Genomic DNA, 10,769 nt, shown 5'->3' with positions numbered 1-10,769 from the left:
AGACCTGAGGGACAGTGCCCAGGCCCAGAGTTCAAGCCCCAGGACCGACCAAAAAAAAAAAAAAGGAGAAAGAGCCTCACTCTGTGACCCAGATTGGTCTCAAATGAGATCCTCCCGAGTACTAGGAATAGAGGCATATGCTCAGCATCCTTCATTGCTTCTTGACCTTTTGTTCCCTTTTTTTTTTTTGGGTCCAGTCATGGGGCCGGAACTCTGGGCCTGGGCGCTGTCCCTCAGCTCTTCAGCTCAAGGCTAGCACTCTACCACTTGAGCCACAGTGCCACTTCCAGCTTTTTTCTTATGTGATGCTGAGGAATCGAACCCAGGGCCTCGAGCATGCAAGGCAAGTGCTCTACCACTGAGCCACCTTCCCAGCCCCCTTTTGTTCCCTTTCATTAGCCTCTTGCTACACATCCTGGGGTTGCCTCAGAAATAACTTACTGGTCCGTTAATCCCTGTCTCAGGGGCAATCAACAGGGACTGTGGCAGGGACCACAGTAGACCCTAAACTTCAGATCTCAAATCCCCATTCAACAACTTCTCTCCAGTCTAGAGTTTCTCAGGCTCAGCACTGTTAACAGTCTGGACTGGATCAATCGCTATTGAGGACTGACCTGTGGATTTATGGGTATTGTTTGGGTGTGTCTACCCAAGGTTCCTGTGCTGTAAGCTTGGTTCCCAGTGTGACAATGCTGGGTGGTGATCAGATCAGAGGCCCCATGGCGGCTCTCATGATGGTCTCCTACAGTAAGTCTTGGCAAGAGGGGGTTGCTATAAAGTGAAGCCATCCCACATACTTGGCCCCTATTGCAGGCAGGTGTTCCCCTTTCCATTTGGTGGCCATGTTATGACACAGACAGGGATGCCAGCCAGCACCATATCTGTCTGGACCCTGTAGCCACCAGAATCCTTTATTTAGAAAGTACCTAGCCTCTAGTATTGTTACAGTAACACAAAATAGATCAAGCCAGGTGCCGAGCTGTTGGAGCCCAAACCTACAATTTTAGCTACTCAGTAGGTTTGAAGACAGCCTGTGAGACAAATCCTCAAGACTCTTTTTTTTTTTTTTTGGTTCCGGTCGTGGGGCCTGAACTCTGGGCCTGGGCGCTGTCCCTCAGCTCTTCAGCTCAAGGCTAGCGCTCTACCACTTGAGCCACAGTGCCACTTCCAGCTTTTTTCTTTTTGCTTATGTGGTGCTGAGGAATCGAACCCAGGGCCTCAGGCATGCAAGGCAAGCGCTCTACCACCGAGCCACCTTCCCAGCCCCAAATCCTCAAGACTCTTATCTCTAGTTAACCAGTAAAAAGCCAGAACTGGAGCATGGCTCAAGTGTTAGAACACCAGATGTGAATAAAAAAGCCAAGTAAGAATGTGAGGCCCTGGGCTCCAGCCTCAGTACCAGCACGTGCGCACACAGACACAGACACAGACAGACACACAGACACACAGACACACTGATTAGCAGTAGCACCCTCCAGTTGGGGACAATAGAAATTCTAGTGTGCCAACAGTCCCCTGGGAAAATTGTTCTGAAACCACTGCTCCACACCGGGTTGTGTGCCTTGCCTCGTCCAGAGAAAGAATTCCAAGCCCCAAGCTTCCTTCCCTCCTTATTACTGTTCAGATCACATGAAAGAAACCCCACAAATCTTTTATTAGAGATGAGGGAAGTAACATGTCTGAGATGAATGAAGGCAGACTCTGGGGGCTCAGAATGTAACCCTGCTTCTGTGGGACACAGAGTCAGGCATCCCGAGGAAACAGCCCAGCTTCCCACCGGACTGTGGTGCTGGCCCCGCACTGCCCTCTGGTCTCTCGTGCTTGGCCAGGCCCATTCTTATGGGGCCTAGCACCTAGTGGCTGTGAAGTCGAGATGCTGGTGGTTGGTGATGGCTCAGGATCATCTTCATGATTGGGACTGAGCAGTGGTTGAACTGCCCGCCCCTTGAAGCAGCAACTTCAAGTCTCAGCCCTACCACCCTCTTTTCTCAGCCCCTCATTGCCCCCAGACTGGAGGGCTCCACAGCTGACCAAAAGGAAGAAGTGGGGTCCATCAACCCAGACCACTTCTTCCCATCCTGCTAAATCAAGGAGTGAGGCCAACTTGGGTGAGTTATGGTCTACTTCCTGTACAGATCCCAAGAAGGCTGTATGCTTTGACAGCCTCACTGGCTGTCCAGGACACGGGCACTGGTCGATTAGAATAAGAATGGGCTGCTCGTAAGTGCAGAGAGGAAGCCAGTTGATTGGAGGTCCTGACCCACAGCCCAGAACCACCCCCAGGTTCAGGCCCTGCCCAATTTCAGGCCAGTTTCCTGAGAGCAGCTTGGCATCAGGATCCCAATCCAGGGCTACACAGAAAGCTGAAATTCAATAAAGGAACGCCAGACCAGTATATAGCCCAGAAGACAGTGCCTGGGCTGGCACAGCCCCTGATTGGGAAGTGGACGGTGGAGGGTCGGCCCTAATGCTGTATGTAATGAGATAGAGGCAAAGAACTACCATTGGCCCCAACATGGAAGGGCCAGTGTCTTTGGCAGGGCATGGTCCACGCCAGGAAGGCCACAAAGACACGAGGGACAGAGGGAGTAAGACCCAAGGGGATGGATGTCTCGACTCCCATGTCAGTCATGTGGGCTCAAATCCCAGCTCTGAATGTTAGGGTCCAGCAGGGATCATGCAGGGGTCAGCGAGGAGCTAGTCTTGAAAAAGTTGCAAGGAACTTGGCGCGAGAACCCCAGTCTTGGAGCCGTCTCCTTCAATGAAGGCAGCCTAGAGGGAAGAGAATGAAGCTGACATTTTCTAAGCACCTGTGACGTACCAGGTATGGGGCTCACTTTCATGGCAGTCCTGTGATGAGTGGATTAAATTATTCCCATTTGGTAGAAAAGGCAAGTGAGGCTTACAGAAATGAAGCCACTTGCCCCAGGTCGAGGTTACCTCCCTCTATATGCAATACCCCTGGTTGATAGATCTTGGTCTCCAGGGCAACCAGGGAGTAAACACAGACTTGTGTCCCTGGATTTGCCATGATGGGAATAAAATGCAGGACCTTGTGCATGCCAGGCAAGTGCTCTCCCATGGAGCCACATCCTCAGCCCTCTGTCTCCCCAGACTCAGTTCTTGCTCCTGCCATCCCTTCCCAGTACAGACAACCAATGGCACTCCTGAGGAATTCCAGGGGACGCTGCTTCCTCACGGCTCCCATCTGATCCACTCGCAGGTGTGGCTGGCTGTGTGTCATTATTGGAAACGGTAATATGACTAATGTCAATATTCATCACAGAGACGCTGGGTGGAGGATGACAGCGCTCGCAAGCCCTGCCACGCCCCTCTGTGCCTAGGACCTGGATGTCCTCGTGGATTGCAGGAGCCTCCCATGCAGGCCCAGGCCAGACACGGAGCTATCCTAATCCAGGTCTATGGCAGCAGGCAGTTCCTCTGTCAGTGGCTGGCTGGGCAGACACAGCTTTGCCCATCTTCCCCTGGGTCACAGCCACAACTTGGGCCTTGTCACTTCATTATCACTCAAGGCCTGGATCTCTCAGCTTCACACAGCCTTGGGCCAGAGCAGGAAGGAGCAGGGGCAACCAGGCAGGAACTGACCCAGTGGTGGTTACATGTGCCCAATCTTGGGGAGAAGTCTCGCACTCCCCACCCACTCTACACTTGCTCTCCACCAATGCTGCCTCTCAGACACCGGTCACTGCCCCTCTAACCACAGTCCTAGAGCTCCTACCGGAATATTCTTTCTGGGAAGAGGTTGTTGGGCAGAGGGACAGTCTTCGGGGCTCCGGCCACCCCGCCGATAGGAACGGGTGCTCTCAGAGCTGGAAGGCAGAAAAAGGCCGACGTCATCCTGGTGCCCGGAGCCCCTAAGAGTAGGAAGAAAAGATTCAAGTAAAAAGCAAGGCTGGGGTTGTGTGGGGTTCACAAAGGCCCTAGACTGGGTCTATCACAGGCCCTAGAGACCTGCAACCAGCTCCCAGAGGGCTCTGGGATAGCTCTAAGTCCAGTTCTCCCCAAAGGCAGACAGGGTTTGTAAAGAAAGGTGGAGGGTTAAATCCCCCAACAACAAATCTTCAAAGAAACAACTGCCCAATAAATAAGTGGGCTAAAGACTTAAAGAGAAACTTCTCTGAAGAGGAAAGAAGGATGGCCAATAGACGCATGAAGAAATGCTCAACCTCCCTAGCCATAAAAGAAATGCAAATCAAAACAACATTGAGATACCACCTCACCCCAGTTAGAATGGCTAAAATCAAGAACTCTAGTAACAACAGATGCTGGAGGGGATGTGGACAGAAGGGAACCTTACTGCATTGTTGGTGGGAGTGTAAAGTTGTTCAACCACTTTGGAAAGCAGTATGGAGGTTCCTCAAAGACTCCACATAGAGCTCCCTTATGACCCAGCAATACCACTTTTGGGCATTTACCCAAATGTTCACAAACAAGACCACACTAAAGCTACCAGCATGACTATGTTTATTGCAGTATGATTTACTATAGCTAAGATATGGAACCAACCCAGATGCTCCTCAGTAGATGAATGGATCAAGAAAATGTGGTATATATACACAATGGAATTCTATGCCTCCATCAGAAAGAATGACATTGCCCCATTTGTTAGGAAAAGGAAAGGCTTGGAAAAAATTATATTAAGTGAAGTAAGCCAGGCCCAAAGAAAAATAGGTCCCATGGTTTCCCTTATTTGCAATAACTAGTATATGTTTGAGTCAAGCAGAAAAGGTCAGATAAGTTGATGTTAGGGAAATGAACCCTAAGATATGTATTCAAATGTTTTTTTTTTCTTTCATGTGATTGTTCCTAACACATTTATAAGATTATTTCTTTGTTGCTTTGTATGTCCCTCCCCCATGGTATAATCCCTGCTTTCACTGTCTTTGATGTTGGTATAATTTGTGGAGGGGAAGGGAAAAAATAAATTGTTTAAATAGGGATACAGGTGGACCCACTGCAACAATGAGATGTGCAAGTCGTTATGTTGAAAACGAACTTTACAACTTTGGTGGGGGGGGGGGAGGATTGGGTGGGTGGGTGGGTGGGCAGGGGGAGGATGGAAAGGGATGGGAAGGGGAAACAAAGGAGGAGGCTACAATGCTTGATAAGAAATGTACTCATTATCTTGCCCATGTAATTGTAACCCTCTGTTCAATATTTTCACAATAAAAAAAAAAAAAAAAAGGTGGAGGCGCTAGATCCTGGGCTGGAGTTTGGGACAGACTGAAGACCTCACTGAGAGCCTGTAGATCAAGTCACACAGGTGTGGCTAACTGTAGTGGGTGGGGAGGCTCCTCCAGGATCTCCTAACCAGACCCAGGAGGAAGTGAGTGGAGAAGAAAGGTCCCAGAGCTGGAACATGGCTCAGTCTTGAGACAGGTACTATTTGGAGGTGAAGAAACAAGTGGATGTTCAGAGAGGTCAGGTTGCACAGCATTGCCCTCACAAACCTGAACCTGACGGGGAGATGCACCTCAGCAGGGGTGGTACCAGATGCCAGGATTGACTGGGAGGTGCCTGGTGATTCCTGGAGGCCTTCCTCCAGGCCAGGCAGGGATTGGCTGGGTCCTCCAGGTTCCACGGGGCTTGTGAGGATGGAAGAGGAGGCGGCTGGACTGTCCCGACTCTCAGAGGCCTCAGAGGGCTCTGAACTCAGGCTGGGGATGCCAGACCGATCTGGAACCAGAAGATAAAGCCTGTTTTCCTCACTTCCTATAAGACTGTGAACACTGCCAGGGCCTCACACCTGTCATCCTAGCTACTCAGGAGGCTGAGACCTAAGGATTGTGGGTGCAAGCCAACCGGGGCAGGACTTTCTGTAAGAGTCTTATCTCCTTTAACCACCAAAAAGCCTGAGGTAGAGATATGGTACAAATGGTAGAGATCTAGCCTTGAACATAAACACTCAGGGACAGCACCCAGGCCCTGAGTTCAAGCCCCAGGACTGGCATGCACACACACACACACACACACACACACACACACACACACACACACAGATCCTTGAGGATCTGTCATAGTCCTCTCCCACCCCTTCCCCTTGCCGTCACACTTCAACAGCAGCCTGGCTCACAACAGCCCGACCAAATTGGCTCATTTTTCTGTATCTGCTCTTGTCCTCTCTCCTCCATCTGTCCCTTCCCGCCCGTTCCTTGGCTTAGTTCAGGTGCCAACTTCCCTAGAAGCCCTCCTGAAACACCCACCTAAAACACCCATCCACTCCCAACAGGACCCGCCTCTCCTGTCCCAGGCGGCTAGACCACGCCTGCTCTGTCCATCCAACAAACACTCAGGGAGGACAGCCCAGCTCTGCTCCCCATGCTGGAGAGATAGCAGCCACTGCCAGTCTGATCCTGTTCTTCCGGGACTGCGGTTCTATAGCCCGTGCAGCCTTGTTGACAATCAACCGCATCCCTGTGTTATCTCCTCACTAGACTATGTCATGGGACCCAGGACTCAGTGGGTGCTTCACAAACTCTGGCTCTCTTGTATAAGTGAAACACTGAAGAATTCAGAGAAAGACACAGCAGGATTTGAATCCCGTGGCTGTTGCAGCTTAGGCATGTTACTTAGCATCTCTGTGCTTTTACCCGCCGGGGAGAATGCCCACTTTCCCTGAGGGGAGACTGTGAGGATGGGATGGACTCACTGCATGCCCCTGAGCTTAGCTCTCCGCATAGTAGGCCCTCAATGAACATCTTGTTGAGCATCGTTTCTGGACAGCCAACTCTACCTCCACTGGCATGTCCCAGGTGCCCTGGGACCATGGTCCGAGAAGAGATTTTGATGGGCAAGGGTGGGGGGCTGTCCTCGTTCTGGCTCTGAGGGGCAGCTGGTTCCAGGCTGGTGATAGTCTCATAGGTCTTGTTGGTGATATCCAGCTTCCCTCTAGCCCTGCAGGCATGGGCTGGGGGCTTCAGAGAACAGCGCTGTGGGGACAAGAAGAGCCTGGTTTCCCCAGCTCAGCCTGCCCCTCCCCACACCACACCCAACCCGGCTCTTTCCTTCTGCTATCTGCAGGGGCAGGGGGCTGGGCCCACCTTCTCCTCCTCATCCTCCTCGCTGTCAGAGCCAGGGTCTGTGGAAAGTCCCCACGGGTAGTCCACGTGCAGGGGGAAGGCCAGGGTCCCCTCCTGTGCCTGCTCCAGCTGCCCAAAACAAACACATGGCGGCTGACAGGGTCAGGGGCCCCCTAGGGAGGGAGAAGGGGCAGGGGGGAGAGGGGGGAGGGTTGCTCCCTTCACTCACCAGCTCCTCACACTCTTTGTGCTGCTTCTTCCTGGCTATGTCCAGAGCTGTCTCTCCTGCCTCATTCACTATGAGGGAGCAAGTTCAGAGGTCATGGCCAGGGTCAAAGAGACACTAGAGCTCAGAGATGAAGATGAACTCTGAGTCAGAATGTCTGGGTTTGAATCCTGTCTCTCATCTCTTGCCTGTGTGACCTTGGGCAAGTTTCATAACTTTTCTGGGCTTCCACTGTCTTTATCTATACAATGAATATGATACTTGGAAACTACCTGGCCAGGCTGCCTTGAAGATAAATTTTCAAATGAGATCCCTTGACACCTGTTAAGTAGTAATGTAGAAACTGGCAGCTATGCTAGCCACCATTATCAGACTGTGCTGTTTACTTTGCTGGGTGCCTTCAGAGAGGTTACTTTATTTACCCTTGTAGTAGGCCTACTTATCCATTAGGCATTATCCAGTTTTTCAGATGAGAAAACCGAGGTCCCACAAATCAATCACAAAAACCCCTAGGTTCCAGAGGTCAGGAGCTAACCTGGATTAGAACCCAAGTCATACTTGCTTCTGGTATTCTCTGAGCCACAGGGCAGTGAGAATGGGGCCGCACCTGTACCCACTGGAGCTCTCCCTTTCAGCAGCAGCTTGAGGCAGTCGGGCTGGCCATGGAGGGCGGCGAAGTGCAGGGCAGTGTTCCCGTCTGTGGCCTTGGCATCCAGGTGGCCGCTGGAGTGAGTGGGTGGGTTCAAGAGACAGAGGAAGAACAGGTTGGTGGGGAGAGGGAGGAGAGAGAGGAAGGAAGGGAAAGAGGAGGGACCAGGGGATGGGTGGCAGCCTGGCTCTTACCAATTCTGGATGATGAAGTCCACGGTGGGCAGGGAGGCCTGGTTGGCGACTCTGACAGCCAAGTGCAGGGCAAGTTCAGGCGCCTGAATACAACATCCATGCATGAGCTTCCCTGCAACACCCGTCCCCAACTCAGTGCTGTCTTCTTGAACTCTCTTACCCAACACCTCTGGATCCAATGGCCCCAGGGCCCAGTGAGAATGTTGTGAAAGAGGGTGAAGGGGGACTTTCCCTCAGTTTCCTACCATGGTTCCTCCTCTGCCCTGGAGAAAGGTGTCCTCTAACTGGCTCTGGCCCTGTCCTCCGTCCTCCGTCCTCCCCCTCCCCCTCCTCTCCTCCTAAGCTCCCTTCCTGCCTCCCAATGAAGCCTCCTGGACAACCCACAGCCCACAGGATTCCATGCAGACAGCTCAAAGCCAGCCTGCTGCTTCTTTTTGATACTGGGATTAAACCCAAGGTCTCACTCATGCTAAGCACACTGTTTTCCACTCCCAGCTTGTGACATCTAATTCTTAATCCCAATCAGTTGGCAACTCCTGTGGATTTCATCTTTCCAAGACTTTGACACCCTTTTTCCCTGCTCACATGATGTTTACCACTGGAACAGCACATGCAGCTGCCTTCCCTGCTCTAACTGGATCCACCCACACCCATTTCTGAAGCTATTATTAACCCATTCTACAGATGAGAAAATGGGACTCAGAGAAGTTATGTAACTGCCCTGGATCATAGGAAAAGACACAGCCAGGATTCTGGCCCAGTCTGCTTGGCCAAAGTGGTTCCCTTTGCTATTTCCCCTCTGGTGGGTGAGACTTGAAGTAGAGCATAGATGAGTGAAAGCAGTCCTGGAGGAGGTCTGGGGCATATTGAAGAGTGCAGGTCAGTTTTGTTTTTTTTTTTTGGGTCAGTTGTGGGGCTTGAACTCTGGGCTTGGGCGCTGTCCCTGTGCTGTTCAGCTCAAGGCAAGCGCTCAACTGCTTGAGCCACAGCGCCACTTCCAGTTTTCTGAGTGGTTCATTGGAGATAAGAGTCTCCTGGACTTTCCTGCCCAGGCTGGCTTTGAACCATGATCCTCAGTCTCAGCCTCCTGAGTAGCTAGGATTACAGGTATGAGCCACCAGTGCCCGGCTGCAGGTGAGTTTTAAGTGGCCCCAGCAGGGGGGTTCTTACCTGGCCATCAGGCCCTGGCAGTGGCTGTCCGAAGTCCTGCCCGTTGGCAAAGGCCTCCAGTACCGACAGGAGGTCCCTGTTGTAGATCGCCGTCCAGAGTCTCTGGGGCTCTGGGGTGGACCGGCGGGCAAACCTGTGTTCCACATACTTGGCCACAATGTAGTCCCTGCGGGCACTCCTACCAAGACAACCACAGCTCCTCAGAAGAAGGGCCGTTCCCCCTAGTGACCTCTGGAATGATACCCAAAGGGGCACAGGTATCCTGTTCCCCAGAACCAAGTTCCTGGAGACCCCACATCCTAGGGCCCCTTTCCCCAGACTTCTTTTTTTTTTTTTTTGGTTCCGTCATGGGGCCTGAACTCTGGGCCTGGGCGCTGTCCCTCAGCTCTTCAGCTCAAGGCTAGCGCTCTACCACTTGAGCCACAGCTCCACTTCCAGCTTTTTTCTTATGTGGTGCTGAGGAATTGAACCCAAGGCCTCAGGCATGCAAGGCAAGCGTTCTACCACTGAGCCACCTTCCCAGCCCATCCCCAGACTTCTAATCTCAGGGTCCTCTGTAAGCACAGGCAGCGCAAGGCGGGATTTCCTTACATGTCACTCTCAGCAGAGGGCTTGGGTCCACCGTGGGAAGGCAGCTGGGCCTCCATGACCTCATTGAAGCGCATGTTTCCTATGTTCAAAGCCAGCTGGGGTCATGGGAGAGTATTTTGTAAAACCAGGTGGTTCCTTGAAAGACAGAGCCTCCCCAAGCCAGGTCCTTGAGCTGCTCAGCCTTATCTGGGTCCCCGGCCCCCAGCCACTGACCACACCCTGGTATCCTGCTATCCAGCTCAGCTGACCCACCCCCTCTCTTGAACCCCGCCCAGTTCAGTGAAGGCCAGCCACTAGGGCCCAGTCCCCCACCAGGCCCCGCCCCACCGAGCCCCACCCTCACCAGCAACTCAGTGGGGCACAGCAGGTCCAAGGAGAGAGACTGCATGCGGGAGAAGCGCACGCCCAGCTCGCGGTGAACTCCGGAGCAGTGGATGCAGGTGAGCACGCCCAGGTTGGTACTGAGCCAGGTGGGGTCTGCGGAGAAGCACAGCTGGAGCCTGGGCTTTGCGGGTCTCCCTTCCCACTCCCCTTCCCTCAGCCCCGCCCACCGCAGACCTGGAGCCCGACAGTCGCAGCACTGGCTATTCCCGGGCCTGCTCTTCACCTCAGCGATGAGCAGCTTTGTGAGGTACTGGGGCTCCCCATCCAGCCCCGAGCCCCCGTAGGACCCTGGGCCAATGCTGGGCTCCTCTAGGAAGGCACTGCTCAGAGCCTCGTCCTTGCTATTCTGCAGCACAGACACCCACCTATGACAGATGGAGCGGGACAGGTGGTGACTGCTGGAGGCTGGACATAGCCCAGGCTCCCGCCCCATGCACAGTACCAAAGGGGCACTCACGCCTCACACTCGTGCTCATCCTCTGCCTGGAAGTGGTATGTCCGGTTGTCTGCCCGGA

At 52.9% G+C, this 10,769-nt stretch overlaps 1 protein-coding gene across 2 annotated transcripts in view; it reads right to left on the bottom strand.

Annotated features, from left to right (window-relative positions):
* Positions 1–1,630: 1,630 nt before the first annotated feature.
* Positions 1,631–10,769, bottom strand: part of Asap3 (ArfGAP with SH3 domain, ankyrin repeat and PH domain 3) — a 51,446-nt gene continuing 42,307 nt past the window's right edge. Inside the window, exons 13-25 of one of the 2 annotated variants that reach the window (XM_070037655.1) lie at positions 10,712–10,760; positions 10,429–10,619; positions 10,214–10,347; positions 9,871–9,965; positions 9,280–9,457; positions 8,110–8,192; positions 7,874–7,989; positions 7,270–7,337; positions 7,062–7,169; positions 6,755–6,950; positions 5,472–5,697; positions 3,740–3,875; positions 1,631–2,772 (exon numbers count right to left, since the gene is read on the bottom strand). In XM_070037655.1, the coding sequence (XP_069893756.1) occupies positions 2,698–2,772; positions 3,740–3,875; positions 5,472–5,697; positions 6,755–6,950; positions 7,062–7,169; positions 7,270–7,337; positions 7,874–7,989; positions 8,110–8,192; positions 9,280–9,457; positions 9,871–9,965; positions 10,214–10,347; positions 10,429–10,619; positions 10,712–10,760 (1,655 nt within the window). In that variant the 3' untranslated portion in view covers positions 1,631–2,697. The remainder of the gene's footprint in view (positions 2,773–3,739; positions 3,876–5,471; positions 5,698–6,754; positions 6,951–7,061; positions 7,170–7,269; positions 7,338–7,873; positions 7,990–8,109; positions 8,193–9,279; positions 9,458–9,870; positions 9,966–10,213; positions 10,348–10,428; positions 10,620–10,711; positions 10,761–10,769) is intronic. The other variant, XM_070037657.1, reaches the window with a different exon arrangement.

Source organism: Dipodomys merriami, unplaced genomic scaffold, assembly GCF_024711535.1.
Source record: "Dipodomys merriami isolate MVZ:Mamm:240054 unplaced genomic scaffold, mDipMer1.0.p SCAF_28, whole genome shotgun sequence".
Lineage (NCBI taxonomy): Eukaryota > Metazoa > Chordata > Mammalia > Rodentia > Heteromyidae > Dipodomys > Dipodomys merriami.
Note: the sequence above shows the minus strand (reverse complement) of the source record. Positions and strands in the feature narration are given on the sequence as shown.